We start from the raw sequence: 18,304 nt of genomic DNA on the forward strand, positions 1-18,304 counted from the left end.
TCTTACTCCTTTTTTTCACAAAAAAAGGTAACCAAACAAATGCTTCTCCATGTTAGCCATATATTTTGCTCTCTCCTGCTTCCAGTCGGGGGGTGGGGGGCAGTGAAGCCCCTGAAACGTTCTTATGGCCATTACTGCATCCTCCATCAACAAGTTCCACATTCCCTTTGCAGAAGCCATGCTGATTTTCCTTCAGCAGGCCTTGCTCCTCTGTATACCTAATAATTCTATCTATGATTACAGTTTCTACCAATTTGCTTGGGACAGACGTTAGGCTGACTGGCCTGTTTGGCGAGAGCCAGTTTGGTGTAGTGGTTAGGAGTGCGGACTTCTAATCTGGCATGCCGGGTTCGATTCTGCAGTCCCCCACATGCAGCCAGCTGGGTGACCTTGGGCTCACCACGGCACTGATAAAGCTGTTCTGACCGAGCAGTGATATCAGGGCTCTCTCAGCCTCACCCACCCCACAGGGTGTCTGTTGTGGGGAGAGGAATGGGAAGGCAACTGTAAGCCGCTTTGAGCCTCCTTTGGGTAGGGAAAAGCGGCATATAAGAACCAACTCTTCTTCTTCTGTAATTTCCTGGTTCCCCTCTGGATACCTTTTTTAAAAAAGGTGTAACATATTCTACTCTCCAGTCTGCTGGCACAGTGGCTGAATTGTGTGTGTATGTGTATTTATATAGACATACATACACTCACATACAGATTTACTCAGAATCCTACTAAGATTTTTTCAATACGGCTTAGTCCCTGAAAAGTGTTTGTGTGTATTTGTACTTTCAAATATTTTAGATTACATTAAATTGTTGTGATCTTGCCGGGGGGGGGGGGGGTCAAAACATGGCACACATGCACTAACGAAACAACTAAAGCTCCTGATTACATTGACTAGCATGGGACTAGCTTCTGAGTAGATGTGTTCAACATTGCAGTCTAAATTAAAAAAAATGTATGTGGTTTCATTAGTTCCTATTTTTTCCTTTGTTTCCTATCTCGGGCCTATGAGCTATGTGGCTCCCTTTTCAGCTTTGTAGTTTCAGAGTAAGTTATTTTTGGCTAGCCCTGCTCTTGAGTAACTTTGCTTCCTAGTTGCTGTTAACCCTTTTCCTTTCAGATGAAATGGTAGGGAGCAAACCTCAAGAAAGCGGTGGGCACATCAGTGTAACATTAATGCACAAGCGAGGGTCAAAATAAGGATGCCAGACCCATCTGTGAGCAATAGTTACTACTCTTATCACCTTTGGCTTCATAGACAAACCTAAGTTCTTGCTGCCATGGCCTGGATGGCCCAGGTTAGTCTGATTGAGCTAAGCAGGGTCAATGCTGACTAGCAGTTGGATGGGAGACCACCAAGAAAGCTGGTGTAGAGGCAGACAATGGCAAATCACTCCTATTTTCCTCTTGCCTTGAAAATAGTTTGTGTGTGGGGGGGGGACTCTCCGTAAGTCACGACTTGACAGTACTTTTCACCACAAAGCTGCTGCTGTGTTACCGTCAGATCATTAGGTATATAGGAAAGTGTCTTTAATCGGGGTTGTGTCCTGTCCCCCATCCCGTCCCCCCAGTTTTGGACATATGGTTTTGGTCAGGCCCTTGCCCTACTTTAGCAAATGTAACAAAGTGTGTTGTTTTTCTTTCATAGAAGAAAGCTGGATTCAAGACAAGAGATAAACCTCTAGCCGTTTCTGCAAGCAACAATACTTCCGATTTGACTGCTGGTAAATGCCGATTTGTTTATTTCTATATAATATTTTGTCCTATTGCTTTTTTCACACCAATAGCATAATGCACTTCTTTCCCTTCTCCTTCCTGTCGGAGAGTGAAAGCTAACTGTGGTTCCTTTCCAATTATAAAAGTTATTTTATTAGATCATTGAATATGGATCCTTGCTGGTAGCATTTGTACTCCTTTGGGGCATAATTGACATTGCTCTGAAGTATGTTTCAGGAAGACTGGAGTTTAGGGAAGCTTATCGTGGGCCTCCTCAGTCTGGAAATGGGTAATGTTGGATAAGTTAAAAACCACTTCCCTATCACAACAGATCGTTCCCTAAAATGGACAGCAGGGTGACTTCCAGGACACAGCTTCAGTTGGTGTATCGTCTGTTAGGCCTGGCTATTTCATCTATATATTTACTTTATTCTGCCTTTCTCCCCAGTGGGGACCAAAAGCAGCTTATATCGCTCTCTTCTCCTCTGTTTTATCTTCACACCGACATTGTAAGGTAGTTGAGGTTGAGAGTGTGCAGTAGGCCCTGCAAGCTTCCATGGCATGAGTGGAAGGTTGAACGTGGGCTTCTGAGATCCTGGTCCAACACTTTAACCACTACACTTCCATAAATTGAGAGTCCACTTTGAGAACATACTAAGGCTCATTTCCAGTGTGCGGTAGTTCTCTGGCAGATAATTGAAGTTTATAAGAGGTACAGCACGCATGTCAAAGAATGGCATTCAGGCCATTTTGCTTACCATGCAGGGCTGGTTCTACGCCCAAGCATCTAAGGTGAGCCCCCATGATGCTGGCAGCAGCACTGGGGCCAACAGCATGGGAAAAGGTGGTAAGTGTGCTTGATGACTGTCATTGTCTCCTGGCCTCGTGCAGTCAATAACTGGGTCTCAAGGAAGTCCATAAGGTACTGGTCATGTTGCAGAAACTCAATCTACTCCCAGTCTCGCCCTCCTGCCCCTTTAGTTCTCTGGCATGCCAATGTTTTCACATGTAGATGATGAGATTTTGTGAACAGTTGGACATAAAATGATGCCTACCTTGGGTTTGCAGTATTGGTAACCGATAAGCATATTTTACATTGCGTAACAGGTGACTCAGCCTTCCATCCTTTCAAGGTTGGTAAAATGAATGCCCTGCTTGCTGGGGGGTAAAACAGTAATGACTGGGGAAGACACTGGCAAACCAGCCCGTATTGAGACTGCCATGAAAACACTGGAGGGTGTCACCCCAAGGGTCAGACATGACCCGGTGCTTGCACAGGGGATACCTTTACCTTTAACAGGTGACATATACGAGAAGTTGCCATAGAAACAGGGCTTTTTTTTTCAAAATTGGGCCTGAGCAGTAATGGCATAGAAAATAGGAATAGTGATTTTAACTATTTATAATTTTTAGGCTCTTGTATTTTAGTATAGTAATTTTAATGGATTTGGAGCTGTATTGTTTTACTATGATGTAAACCGGTCTGAGTATAACAGCTTTCTCAGTTCTGTAATTCTTGATGTCAGATTTGTGTCAATTTATCCTTTGGTGTAGGGAACAGCATTGTCAGTGTTTAATGGCATGTGTAGTGTGAGAAGATGAGCAAATAAATGGGCCTTATATGGCATAGTGAAGTGGTCCCCAGCCCCCGGTCCAGGGACCGGTACCAGTCCGTAGATCAGTAGGTACCGGGCCACGGCTCCTCCTCGTCTTCTTCCCCGGCTGCTGCCTCGGGGGCTGCCCTGCCACTCTGCCACCGGCTCCCCTTTGGTGCTCTCCAGCGGCCGCCATGGCTGGGGCTCCCCCTTGGCGTGGCACTGTGCAGCTGCTGCTGGCAGTGCCCCCCAGCGGATGGCGGGAAAGCAAGTGGATCAGGGACTTAGGCAGCGGCAACATCCCTAGGTAAAAGACTACCCCTGTTCAGGCCTCAGTAAAATTGTCAAGCGTTGACTGGTTCCCGGTGATAAAAAGGTTGGGGACCACTAGCATAGTGGATGTTCTGGGTGTATTTGGCAGCAAGGTTGGCATCTGGGTTTATTGTGAGCTTTGGTACCAGTGCCCATGTTCAAACTGTATTTCTGTGGGTGAGGAGTTATTTGAGATTAGGGAGCTGACTGTGAAAGGTCCCCCCTCCCCCAATACTTATGAAGGAGAACTGTCATTATTCTGTACGTGGTTGCAAACTGCTGGTTGAACTGTTTTGAGCTGAGAGTTGTAGGTGCCCACTAGTGTGTTTTATCTCTTTGGAGACTGTCTTACAGCAGCTTGAGCATTAGAGCTGTAGAAAGCAACATGACCAACTGCATTCTCCTCAGGCAGTTTTGCCAGGAGGGGAGGGGTGGGGTGGCAGGGGGACCAGCCATATTTTGAAGAAAAATGACTTATGTGGTACTGTGTTCTGTCTGATTTGGGCTGAAGACAGGGCCACTGTGTGGAATCGTCAATGTGCATTATAATGCAGATACCATTGATTGGGTACAAGCCAAAGGGAGCTTGCGTGTCCATTTTCTGTGTTGGTGCCAGAGCCTAATAATCCTAGAGGGATTTCAATTTAAATACTTCCAATCCTAATCCATTCATCTCTGTGGGTTTAGACTGGAGGAACTCTGCATAGGAATGCACTGCAAGAAATGTTGTTCCTCATTTTCAGCTCCTTTCTTCCTTGTAGTACCCCCCCCCAACACAAAAACCACGCTGTCTCATAAACTAAAACCTCCAAAACACCCCAAATACATGGTTTGCCTGTCTTTAACTTCTCCAGTTAATTTCCATTTGTACTCTGGAATTTCTTCCCCAGTGGTATTTGTGGTCAGGGAGATCAGATTCCTAAAGATTATCTGATTTTTTCCAGGTGCAGCTTCTCCACAAAGGCCTTTTGCTTTGCTTCTGGTAAAGCATAACATACACATGAATCCTAGCATGAATGGAAGCCAAAAACAATCCATGTGATACCTTGAATCCTACATGAATGGATTATCATATGCTTCCCCACCAGCTGAGTCACCCAGCCATCTGGATGTCTTTGATCCAACTCATTGTTACTTTCTACTGATCAAAATAATGAATCACTTGGGCCCAAATATATGGAATCATTAAGAAAACTGAAACCTGAAGCTAGACCCTGTCTGTCTGGTGCAACTGTTACGATGTCGTCAAATTATGTCCTGGTACCATAAGACTGTTTTTTTGGAAAAGTTTTAATAGTACCACATTGGAGCATAGCTTGTCAACTCTCAGACATAAATTCCCCCATGCTTTGACAAAATTCTAAAAATGGGATACATTTCAGGATTTATTTACTTACATCATTTCTACCCCCTCTTTTTCACCATAGACTCTCAGAGCAGCTTACATTGCTCTCTTCTCCTCCATTTTCCCCTGACAAGAACCCCGATGAGGTGAACTAGGCTGAGGCCATGTCTACCAGGAGGAGTCTCAAAGCGGCTTATGATCGCCTTCCCTTTCCTCTTCCCACAACAGAACACCCTGTGAGGGAGTTTGCGGCCGCACATGAGAGAGCCCTGATATTACTGCCTTCCCTTTCCTCTCCCCTCAACAGACACCCTGTGAGGGGGGGGGGGCTGATAGAGCCCTGATATTACTGCCTTCCCTTTCCTCTCCCCTCAACAGACACCCTGTGAGGGGGGGGGGGCTGATAGAGCCCTGATATCACTGCTCAGTCAGAACAGCTTTATCCTGTGGCCAGCCCAAGGTCACCCAGCTGGCTGCATGTGGATTAGGAACGGGGAATCAAACCACTACACAAAGCTGGCTCTTTTATTTGCTGAATAAATTGCAGTTAAATGATCATAGAAGCAGTAGGTATAAAATGTAGGGCCATTGTTTTGGCAAAACTGGGGAGATCTAGCTCTTCAGCCGGTAAATTTGTGAGATATTGCGTATTTCTTGATGAGAATAAAATATTTATAAACAAACTAGCTGGGAAGCCCACTGTAGTATTAAAGGCAGGGGGCGGTGGCAGGGCGGCCACCAGAGGCGCAGGGAGAGATCTGGCCACCTCACAGCCCCAAAGTTGGGTTTGCAGATGATGCTGGAAGCTGTTGGCTTAACTGTTTGATGGCCGTGGGCCCATAGTGTTTCCAGCGGTGTTTGAAGGGGACGCGAGGGCACCCCATGGCTGCCACCTCTGGAGCGCAGGAGGCGGCCGTGGCAAACATGAGTCGGCAGGGTGGCTGTGTTGGGAAGTTCACTGCGCGCCACCGCCACCACCTCATCTCCTGCTCCCTCAGCGCCTGAATCGGCATGTCCTGTGGCGTGGGCAGAGGTGGGCCCTCGTGGCCGGCCACAGTGCTCCAGAGGCAGCACACGGTTGGAGTGGCTCCGGCAGCCAGGCGCATGTGTGAGGCGAGTGGCCGGCGATGGAGGATGGCAGCTGTAGGGGCCAGCCAATCACCCTGATTGGCCTATTCCAACTCGGACACCCCAGACACGCTCCACCCCCCCGGGCAGTTTCAGAAATATTAAGAGGACCAATGGATAAGGATATTGTTGGGTTCATTTTCTGCATTGATCCAATTAGAGCAGTGGTCCACAACCACCTTCAGGCTGTGGACCAGCGGCGGCATGGCGCATGTGCGTTTGCACCATGTGCCGCCGCAAACATGCATGCGCGGCACTCCCGTGCATGCGCATTTGCAGCCGCACTTGGCACGAACAGAGGCAGGGACCCGTGGCCCGGTGCCATTGTCATCGTCATCGTCTATTAACTGATGCGAAGGGGAAAGTTTTCATTTCTGTCCGAACCTTCCATGGAAGTCTGCTTAATTTTTAAATCTGGATTGGCCTGTAGTGTAATTTAGCATGTGAAAATGGGTCAAATTGATATTGTTGTGACATTATATGCCATAATTCTCTTAACTGCAGAAATTTCAGGAGGAGCAGGATCTATTTTAGCATGAATAGACCATAATGCATTCCATTTAAAGAGGGGCATCAAAGAAAAAGCCTTTAAAAAGCCAAAGATGGATATTTAAACGAAAAGAACAATCTCAATAATTAGTACAATTTATCAGAAATGCCTGATGATATAAGCTAAGATAAGGAAGACTGAATCCTCCTTTGCTATATGGGAATGGCATCTCCTTTAAAGAAATGTTAAAAATAAAGTATTAAGTCTATTGCATGTAAAACATAATCTGAGGTATAATGTTCATTTTGAGTACATTTTGAAGGTCCATGGACACTGTAATACAGGTCTGGCCGCTTCAGGCTTGAACGGCCACTGAAGCAGCCAAAGTGCACAAGCCTAATTGGTAGGCCTCTCCAGGAAATACTCAGCCTGTCCCCGTTATCTGGGACGTTCCCAAATAAGCTGAAGGAGGTGATGGTTCACCCTTCATTGAAAAAAATCTTTGGATCCACAGGACCCTGCCAGTTACCACCTCATCTTGCATTTCTGGGGAAGGTGGTTAAACAGGTGGCTGTGGATCAATTAAAGACATACCTAGATGAAGCTTAGATCCCTTACAATCTGGCTTTTGGCCCAGTCATGGGGTGGAGACGGCACTGGTTGCCCTGACAGATGATCTCCAAAAACAACTGGACCAATTCAGGTCAGCGCTGATAGTAATGCTAGATCTTACCATGGTGTTTGACATAGTGGATCATGGGTCACTAGCTCATCACCTCACCGATACAAGGGTGGGCTGGGTGGTGGTGTAAATGTAAATGTGTACATGTGCAAAATTGCTAATATAAAATTGGGTGGTTTTTTAAAAGGACTTTGGTGAATTCATAGAACTCTCAGAGGTGAGGTGTCCCTCACAAAACCTGAAGCTTAACAAATGAAAGAGAATGAACCTGAAGTTTAACAAATGAAAGAGAATTCTAGGTATTTTGTTAATCTATTTTTGTTTCTGTGGTCTCCCTTATGTCTACTTGAAGAGATGTCACGTCTAAGCCTTTCTCATCACATGGTCTTTAATGTTGTTGTTCCCTGGTGCTTCTGCCAGTTACGTGTCCTTTTTTTGTTAGTTCTTCAGCCATGTATTGATGGACGACTACAGCTGAGTCGAACCAGTGATTCAGCAGCTTCTGGTGGTTCATAAGTTTCCATTTGAGAGCTTACATAAACTTGTTAATACTGTGCTGCCGCTTAATATTTAAGGGGCAGAAAGTAAATAAACTTCGTAGTTAAGTCTGGGATTCAGGTGATTAGCCTGTGTTGCTTGAACAGCAGGACTTCAGAACACATCCTTTGAGAAGAATAAGTTCCAATTAAATTTCCAATTAATGTGCAACCTGTTGTCTGTTAGCTACTGGCCCCTCCTGGAGTGATGATTACAGACTGCAAAGAAGGAAGATTTCCCTCAACCCCACAGTTCGTCTCCAAGCAGATAAACTCGAGATGGTAAATATCCGTGCCTTGTTTTTCATTGTTTCTTATGTAATCAGGCAAGAAGTTTGTGAAGCACCTGTCAAAATGAAAGTAGTAGGATACTTGCATAAATATATAATGATCATGCATCCATTGGTGTGTTTTAAGTGTTGAATCTGAATGTACACCTGATAAAATTATTCAATATCAAAACAATCTCATTGGATCTTCTTCTTGGATGCTTTAGGATGTTTAGGGCTGATCCTGCATTGAGCAGGGGGTTAGACTAGATGGCCTGTATGGCCCCTTCCAACTCTATGATTCTATGATCCAGACTAAGTTGGCAGTTTTCACCAATCCCTGCTTCCTACTGCAGACCATCCCTTCTCATTGTTTTTCCAAGTCTGCTGTCCCCCAAGAGCAGCGTTTTGCAGAAATCAGTGGGCTAGATTGGGACGGGAGAGGCAGGAAAGTTCCATTCTGCTCATGGAAAATTTTAGTCTTGAAACAACACAGTATGTTTAACACTGTGACTTCATACCTTGCCTCTTTTCAAGTAGTTAAGGGCCAGCATACACGATTCCCTCCTCTTCCTCCCCCTCTTCACATTTATTCTCCCAATAATCCAGAGGAGATTAGAGCCCAAACAGAACTAAAACAGTTCCACAGGGCCTGCAGAAGGGAGCTCTTCTGCCAGGCATTTGGTTGAGGTCGACCTTAACCAGCAACACCTGCTGGGCCACTGAACCGTCCTCCCAGGAATCCATGTACCTGAACTGAACCATGGACCTGTTTAGTTGTTATCCTGTTATTGTTATTCTCTGTTGTTGTTCCTGTTCTTGTTGTTGTTATTACCGTTGCTGTATTTCTGTTTGATACAAAACCCGAGTTCAACGTATTGTTCTTTCACGTTCCATGTGAACCGCCCTGAACCTCAGGGGAGGGCGGTATACAAATGTAATTAAGAAAGAAATAAACTAAGCGAGGCTTAGAAAGAGGTCCAAGGCCCTGCAGCAAGCTTCACGGCGGAGTGGGGATTTGAACCTGGGTGCAGTCCTAGGCAGAGGTGTACTGCTGTCTGTCTTTCCTGAGACTCTAACCACTGCACCATAACAAATAGTTTACAGAAGCAATTATTTGATGTTTCTAATATAGGTGATGCCAAGAGTCCCAAGTTCTATCCCTCCCATCTCCCATTAAAAGATTTCCATTAGCAGGTGCTGGAAAGATTCCTTTCAGCCTGAGATCCTGGAGAGCTGCGATCAGTCAGAGTCAGAAGGACGTAGCTGTACGGACAATAGTCCGACTCAGTACAAGGCAGCATCATGTGTTCAAACAGCATAATTCTAAAAAGACTGTCCTCCATGCTTTTGTCCCATGTGTATACAGGTCCTGAGTTTCCTTTCATTGAAAAGGTAATAAAGCAGGTCTTTGTTTGTGCAAGATCTATTATTAAAAGGAATGTTTTCAGAAAACTCTCTGAATGAATTCTCGTAGGCTCTCAACTACCTTGGGATTCAGCCTACAAAAGAACAGCAAGAAGTCCTACGGCAACAGCTACCGAAGGATTCTAAAGGAACAGTGTCTTTCGGAGGTAATTATTTGGAGAGAATTCAAGCAAAATGGAACAAAGGATCATATTTCCATTAATACCTTCGGTATTGAACCCTTCTCAGCAGTTTTGTTAGAATTAGAAAGGGGGGGGGTGAAGTTTAATAGAACTTCTCATGTGATACTAGATTAGTATAATACCAGGAGCTGCCTGTCTTAGTTTGCCTGCTTTGTTTTTTGTCGGACTGTTTCATTTACTTGCCTCATGGGCTACTGTGTGGGTGGCTTCATGGAACGATTTCAAGGTTAAAATTTATCCCCCTTTGTGCACTGATTCCGGTGTACAGCGTAGTCAAGAGAGAGAACAAATGGGCAAGTACTGTAAAAAGAGGGGAATAATTGTTAGGTTGGCCAGTCAAGAATAGATCAGTTGACTGTAAGTCAGAACTTAAGAGCTACTTCAGAGTTGCAACATCTTGACTGGCAAATGTCCCCACGGCATTCTTTGCAGTGCAAAGCTAATAATGCAGAGCCTGGAAGATAAGGATGCCCTATTATTGGGATGCCTTGCTAACGGTGTATGCTCACCTTGATTTTGGAACATGTAAGACCATCCCAGCATACCTCCGAACTTTGGACATATGCCTCTCAAGAAGAGCATATCTGTTAGCATGCTTAAACATCTTCCCCTCAAATGTAACTCAGGGCAGATTTCTCCAAATTCCTCCTTCTGAGGATTTATTTGCATGGATGTAATGTTCCTGAAACATACTTATTGAATGTCCTAGGTTTGTTCAACTGTGTCATCCTTTAGCGGGTTACTCAAAGAAAATTAAACTCTTCTGTGTGGATGAGAAGCATTTGATTTATTGTTATGGTAGCCAGGATATTGTTGGCTATTCTAAATTTTACTCATGATGTCATGAACTCTGTAATGTTTTAAATGTCTAATTTTTTAAAAATTACGTTTTCATGTATGCCAGTAAAGTTATTCTGATTCACTGCAGTGCATTTCTTTCCCCTTTGAAGTGCATCCCTGTTTGTTTTTGCAAAAGCCCTTCATTTTATTTTCACCTTGGGAAGCATCTGTACAATCTGGGAGCAAAAATGCACCCAGCAGTTGGGGGGGGGGAGTGGGCTGGAACTGTGTTTGTTCATACTCATTCCCACTGTGCTTGCTGCCCCTCCTACTTATCCCCTTTTCCTTTGTTGGGCCCATGCAAAAAGTGGACCCCCACAGTCTGAAAACTGCCCCCTTTCATCTTCCTTGCTGAGCCATGCCATCATGCTATATTGCAACAAACTGGGAAAGAAGGATTAAAAAGGGGAGGAGAATGGCATGCAGCAGTTTAGTGTGTCTCCCTCCCCTGGGTGGCCATGAGTGAAGCATTTGATGGGTTCTCTTCCTGCAGTTACCCTGCAGTTTCTGTTCAGACCAGAGAAAATAAAGTTTTGTTTTTTTCTGGATTTGGGGCGGGGAGGTGCAGGAACCAGGCTACTCAGTGTCCAAATTGGATGCATCATCATCTGGATGCTCCTCTTTACTGTAGAAACTTCCTACTGCCCATCTAGGGAACTATCCATTGCAGAAACAGCCTTGGTATGAAATTGCACCACAGAGACTCCAACTCTGTGCTCAAATTTAGGCTTGGATTGAATCACACACCTCGTTCCAAGTTTATTCCAGCTTCAGTGTTAAAAACAGTGCAATTACTTCTAAATTTGTGATTCATTTTGTAAGGCTAGAATAACTGCTCTCTGTAGCTTCCATTAAGAAAAGTTGGGTTGTTGTAAGTTAGAATGATGATGGATGAGGTTAGCTGGTTTGGGGGGGGGGGCAGTGTCACTTAGGACAGGGGCAACTGAAGATTTAAAATAAACCTGAAAATGTTAAAACTGGCAGAAGGCAGTGGGTAAGCATATAAATGGATTATTTTGCAGCTGATCCTGCAGACTTGCAACTTAAACTCTGTTTCAGATTTTGTTCAGGTGGCAAGAAATCTGTTCTCCTTGCAGCTGGATGGGACTGAGGGTGCCCAAGGACCCACCCTATTCTGCACCCGTGAAATTGCCAGATTATTAGATTCACAGGTAAATAACGTGCTATTGTATTTGAACTGTCTAGAGTGGGCTTTCTCGCCCAAGGTTTCGTGAAATCCAGGGGTTTCTTGATGGCTCTGGAAGTGTTGGCTCTGAATGGGTGGGAGTTAATTAATTTATTATATATTTTTAAAATGTGTTAAAACATTTATCAGGTGATATGACCATATATGGTCATGTCAACTCCTTCCCACTCCCTCCCAAAATGGCCAGCAATGAGCCTGGAGGGGTGGTCAGGAGAAGGCCCCTGGGTAGGCATGTACACAGTTATGCTTCCCAACCATATTCTACATGATGATGCCAATTCTAGGGTTTTTCGAACTCCAGAGAATGTTTCAGGGGTTTCTCAACAATAAAAAAAATTAGAAAGGCTAGTCTAGAGTATAACGTTTACAGACATTAGGTAAAGGTAAAGGTATCCCCTGTGCAAGCACCGGGTCATGTCTGACCCCTGGGGTGATGCCCTCTAGCGTTTTCATGGCAGACTCAATACGGGGTGGTTTGCCAGTGCCTTCCCCAGTCATTACCGTTTACCCCTCAGCAAGCTGGGTACTCATTTTACCGACCTCGGAAGAATGGAAGGCTGAGTCAACCTTGAGCCGGCTGCTGGGATTGAACTCCCAGCCTCATGGGCAGAGTTTCAGACTGCATGTCTGCTGCCTTACCACTCTGCGCCACAAGAGGCTCTTACAGACATTAAAAAGTCTTTAGTTGCAGAAGACTGTTGCAATATTTGCTTAAATATAGCCTCACACTACTCCCTTGAATGATTCTAGTCTCTCATAGTCTTTCAAGCAAACGCAAATTGGTAATACCATTTAATTGCAGTGAATGGGGTGTGTGTGTGTGTTATGACTGCTCCCAAGTGTGTGAGTGATGTGTCATTGTCCTGCAGATTTCATTGTTGAGATTATTTTTCCATGATGTACTTTTCATGATCAAGTTGATCAAAATTTTCCCTCTCTCTGTTTCATTGTATGCAGTGTGTGTTACATGATCCTGTGGAAATGGAGGAGATGGAACAACTTAGGAAAGAGAGAAATGAAGCTTTAGAAGAAATACGTAAATTGAAGGTATAACATAGCATCCCCTTTCACTGCATGCTGGGGGGGGGGGGTTTGTTCTGCTCCAATTTGTTCGCTTTTTGTTCCAGCTTTGCTTTTGTTGATTCGTTTAATGTAAGGCGGGCAAGGTTGTGTTTGTTCTTTTGTTGTGGATTAAATGTTGCAAACCACTTTAGCCACCTTTTTTCTAAAAGTGGGATAAAAATATTTTGACTAATAAATAAATCAGATTAGACACAGGGATAAGAGACTGTCGTGTGTTGCCACTAGCAATGGCTTGTCCTTCCCTAGGAAAGGAAGGAGAAAAGGAGATGTTCAGTCATCTGTTGCATTATTCCCCCCCCCCCTGCCACCCCAAAATCTGGAAACTCATGTAAATGACAGCCTTATATAGAATTAGACCTTTGGTTGTCTACTTTGACCAAAGCAGTTTTCCTGCATCTCAGGTTTGGGCCTTTCAGATCACATGCTACCTGATTTTTTAGCTGGAGTTGCCAAAAATTAAACTTGCATTTATGTTTGGATTCATCAGTTAAATCTACATGCATTTACATATGACTAAAGTAATGCTAAAAAGCTGAAAGCATTACTTTTGTTTTTCAAAGGTGCACTCAAGGATGAATGCAGAAGAGGCATTTTTTCCTGTGCAATAGTAGAGGAATAAAATCAGAGTCCAGTGGCACCTTTAAGACCAACAAAGATTTATTCAAGGCATGAGCTTTCGAGTGCAAGCACTCTTCCTCAGACTGAGAACTCCCAGCTGAGGACAAGTACATGCACTCGAAAGCTCATGTCTTGAATAAATCTTTGTTGGTCTAAGGCAGTGGTCCCCAACCTTTTTATCACCAGGGACCGGTCAACGCTTGACAATTTTACTGAGGCCCGGGGGGTAGTCTGTTGCTGAGGGATGCCACCGCCTGAGCCCTTCACTTGTTTTCCCGCCAGCACCCCTGACTTCCCGCTGCCCGCTGGGGGGCGCTGTCAGCAGCAGCTGCGCAGTGCCACGTCGAGGGGGAGAACATTATGGAGCCATGGCAGCTGCCAGAGAGCACCAAAGGTGAGCTGGTGGCAGAATGGCAGGGCAGCCCCCGAGGCAGCACTTGGGGAGGAGGACGAGGAGGAGCCGTGGCCCAGTACCAACTAATCCATGGACCGGACCCGGTCCCCGGACCGGAGGTTGGGGACCACTGGTCTAAGGTGCTCCTGGACTCTGATTTTGTTGTGCTACTTCAGACCAACCCATTTGAATCTATCATAATAGTAGAGGAGTATTGCTTCTTCTAACAAAGCATTTGCCCCTCATGCATGGGCAAGTATTTACATTTTAAAATAATTAACATAGTTATAAAAGCTGTTTCTCAGATTAGACATTTTTAGACAAAATTAAAAATAAGTAATCAGCTAAACATTTCAAGTACACAAGAAGTGGATTAGACCAGTGGCTAATTAGACCATCTTATCTCACACAGTGGCTAATGTGTTCTTTTAGAGGTCCCTTTTAAATCTAAGACTGTGAGCATCATTATATCCTCTAGCAAACCCTACAACCCCTGAAACTCTAGATTTGCTTCATTTCTGTTACTTTTCTGTCTCTATGTTAGTAACTAACGCCTTTTAGCATGTTTATTCTCACCGCTGTCCCTTTACAGTTTTGAACGCTAAGTTAAAATTTAAATCACTGTATACAGGCTAGTCTGTAGTAGCCTAGGAGCTGCAGAATTGGCCAGCCAATAAGCTCCGTTTTTTATCAATCACTTGGGCATGAGCTTCCTAGCACTAAGTAATGTATAGATTTCTTCTCCTATACAACTGCTTTAAAAAACACCGCCTTTAAATGATTGCTTGTTATAAGCGTTCCTTAATTTTCTACTGGCAGAAGGTTTCCTACTCCATAATTTAGATTTCAGTAATGCTCTGCCAAGCTTAGTGGAATAATCAGTGTTCCTGTGTGACTGCCTGAAGTATGACTTAATTTGTTGAGTAATAAAAGAACATTTCTGATTATGGCCATTGGGCCTGTCCCCAGGATAAAACTCTCCATGGACTTCCACAATAAGTCCTCCGTGTGTTGATGGCAAGAGTTATTACCACTGCTAGCTATTACAGCCCAAGAGTTTTTAATTTGCATCTGCTTTGCTTTTAATTTTGATCATTTTTAACAGCAGGTCTTACTCGATCCAGGTATAAGCCTTTGATTATGTGCTGTTCAGAGAGAATATTTAACCAGCTGCAGAGCGATGGAAGTTGGAAAGTACAGAGCACCATGCTTAGGGGCTACTTAGGCATTCTGGGAGATACTGAATAATTTGTACGTTACATCAGAAGCGGCTAGTGGAACAGCAGATCGTGCGTTCTTCTGTTGCAGTGTGTGAGCCAGGGAACTGCAGAAGTCGCACGCACACAAACCAAGGCTGATAAAAATGCCAGGGCTGTTTTATGAACCATTAACAGATTGGGAGATGGTTGGAGGATTATACATTCCCTTGCCACAACTTCCTTGCGTAGACCGATTATGCACAGGCTGGAATGCCCGTGATGGTGGCGACAGGGCTTCGGGGAAAATCCCCGAGTATGCATGATGTCGCCACCATCCAAGGCCTGGCCCGACCCAGGCCCTCGGAAGACCCGCATTAAGGAAACGCAGATTCTTCCGTGGGCCTGGATCTGCCGTGGGCACAGGCGAGGGCTAGGTCAGGCTAGCGTTGTGCATAATTGGAGATAGTGAGCTTTCATGCCTCTTGTTTAAAGGATAAGTGGATGCTAATATTATCCACTGTTACTCTCTGACATTTTAGCAGCATTAAAACTGCTGTACTGTTTCTGCTGTGGTAGTGTCTGAAGCTCGATGGTCATGTGTAATGAGCCAACAGCATGGCTTTTTCTTGTCCTGAATCCCTCTCTGGATCTAAAGCTGGTCTTATGTGATCTGGAGCATCTGATGTTATTAGAGTTACTCTGGGAGGACCTATGCAGCAACAACCACAGTACCATGAAGCTCTTGGCGCTCAGACTTTTTGAAGAAATAGAAGAATGGTTCTTATATGCTGCTTTTCTCTACCAGAAGGAGTCTCAAAGCAGCTTGCAATCCCCTTCCCTTTCTTCGCCCCACAACCGACACCCTGTGAGGTAGATGATGCTGAGAGAGCCCTGATATTACTGCTCATTCACAACAGATTTATCAGTGCTGTAGCAAGTCCAGGGTCACCCAGCTGGCTTCATGTAGAAGAGGAGCGGGGAATCAAACTTGGCTTGCCAGCTTCGAGGTCCGTGCTCCTAACCACTACACCAAGCTGGCTCTCTGAACTGCATGTGTTTTATGGGATCCACTTCTAAACTGCATGTACATTTTAAAAGACCCGTCTGCAAAATAAATTTGCTACTTTACGACTTTCCTTAACACGAAGCACATGGGTTTTTTATTTTTCATGTTAAGTATTTATAAGTGTTATATTTATAAAGCATTATGAGCCAATAGGCTGTATTCTGTGTCCGTTTTGAACATTATGGAGGCAAACTCATATTAGCCATCACACCTTCTCTCCTAGTTCCTCCTTTTCCTCCCTCCTGGCCCTCTGGCCCACCTGTGATCACACTGTTCACCATTTCAGAAGAGGTCCTAAAGGTAGTGAAGAAGGGTGCTTAAGCTCGTTCAAGCTCTGTTTAAGCATCTTGGTTAAACAAGGAAACCAGTAGAGCCAGCGGGTGTGCTCGGTGGGCCGCGAGGAGACTGCATGCTCACCGGGGGAGGTGGCAAGGTGCTTCGCCTCCCCCCCTGTTCCCCCTTTCCATTACAGCGCCCGCTAGCACCCATTGCGGGTTTTTTGCAATGGGCTTTTGGGCTAGTAAACACAAACATGCAAACATGGAGGAGGGCTAATAAGAGCCATTGCTCATTAGATGAAGACAATGAAGGGATTACACGGTGAGCAGAAAAAAATGAAGCCAGGATAATATGTCCAGTGAGCAATGCTATATGGGGAAGGGGGCTACTTAGAAGAAGAGTTGGTTCTTATATGCCGCTTTTCCCTACCCGAAGGAGGCTCAAAGCAGCTTACAGTCGCCTTCCCATTCCTCTCCCCACAACAGACACCCTGTGGGGTGGGTGAGGCTGAGAGAGCCCTGATATCACAGCCCGGTCAGAACAGTTTTATCAGTGCCGTGCCAGCCCAAGGTCACCCAGCTGGTTGCATGTGGGGGAGCGCAGAATCGAACCCGACATACCAGATTAGAAGTCCGCACTCCTAACCACTACACCAAACTGGTTCACTACACCAAATTGTCACATACGTTTAACACTACCGCTCTGTTCCTTCACAAGTATTCACAAGTATTCTCCTGTGTTGAATTCTATTCAACACTTTCTGCTAAATTGATAAAAGTGTGAGAACCTTCTGGCCTTCTCAGGCAGGCCATTTCACCAGGTTGGAGCCCCAACAGAATTCCAGGGTTATGGGCAGCTGTTGCTTTTTTACCTTTGTAGAGTGACTCCTTCACAAGACTTTGCTCAGGTGCAGGAAGCTGTTGTGGTGGATATCAAGAAAAGGGGTTCTGTAACTTATGTAGGATCTTGGCCTTTGTAGGTATTGAACCTGGAAGCGAGTCAGTAGCCAATGGAACAGAATCCTTGGGGAACCAAGGACGCTTGTAGCCAGAAGCAGATGTTGGATTTTCGTAGGGCAAACTTTAATAAACTCAGAAACATGATGAGTGTCATACCATGGATGAGAATGCTGGAAGGGAAGGGAGCATGTGAAGAGTGGGCGCTACTCAAACAGGAGCTATTGCATGCTCAATCAATGACTATCCCAGAAAGACGAAAACACTGCAGGAGCTCTAAGAAGCCTATTTGGATGAACAGAGAACTTCAAGAGGAACTAAGAAAGAAAAAGAAAATGTTCAGGAAATGGAAGGAAGGACAGAGCTCTAAAGAAGAGTACCTACAGGTTACTAGGCATTGTAGATCAATCATAAAAAAGGCCAAAGCTGAGAGTGAGCTAAGATTGGCCAGGGAAGCCCATTGTAACAAGAAAAGATTTTTCAGTTATGTGAGGAGCAAACGTAAAGTAAAGGAGACAATAGGCCCAGTGTTGGGTGCGGATGGACAAACTCTTATCGGAAGATGCAGAGAAAGCAGAAAGGCTTAGTGCCTTTTTTACATCTGTTTTTTCCCACAGGTCAAAGTGTTTAGGCACATCTAGAGATGGCCATAGCCAAAGGACAGTGTCTGGGTGGCACGTTAACATGGATAGAGAGGTTGTCGAGAGGCATTTAGCTGCACTGGATGAGTTCAAATCCCCTGGTCCGGATGAAATGCACCCGAGAGTACTCAAAGAACTTTCCAGAGAACTTGCACAGCCCTTGTCTGTCGTCTTCGGAACCTCTTTAAGGACTGGAGATGTCCCGGAGGACTGGAAGAGGGCAAACGTTATTCCGATCTTCAAAAAAGGGAGGAAGGATGACCCGGGAAACTACAGACCAGTGAGTCTGACCTCTGTTGTGGGGAAGATAATGGAGCAGATATTAAAGGGAGCGATCTGCAAAC

The 18,304-nt window shown here is 44.9% G+C and overlaps 1 protein-coding gene across 6 annotated transcripts in view; it reads left to right on the plus strand.

Annotated features, from left to right (window-relative positions):
- Positions 1-18,304, plus strand: part of STXBP4 (syntaxin binding protein 4) — a 161,028-nt gene that overhangs the window by 31,226 nt on the left and 111,498 nt on the right. For 5 of the 6 annotated variants that reach the window (XM_077328682.1, XM_077328683.1, XM_077328681.1 and 2 more), the window contains 5 exons: positions 1,643-1,720; positions 7,985-8,080; positions 9,545-9,641; positions 11,577-11,689; positions 12,682-12,771. In XM_077328682.1, the coding sequence (XP_077184797.1) occupies positions 1,643-1,720; positions 7,985-8,080; positions 9,545-9,641; positions 11,577-11,689; positions 12,682-12,771 (474 nt within the window). The remainder of the gene's footprint in view (positions 1-1,642; positions 1,721-7,984; positions 8,081-9,544; positions 9,642-11,576; positions 11,690-12,681; positions 12,772-18,304) is intronic. The other variant, XM_077328680.1, reaches the window with a different exon arrangement.

The sequence above is a fragment of the Paroedura picta genome, chromosome 3, assembly GCF_049243985.1.
Source record: "Paroedura picta isolate Pp20150507F chromosome 3, Ppicta_v3.0, whole genome shotgun sequence".
In the NCBI taxonomy this organism is placed as follows: domain Eukaryota; kingdom Metazoa; phylum Chordata; class Lepidosauria; order Squamata; family Gekkonidae; genus Paroedura; species Paroedura picta.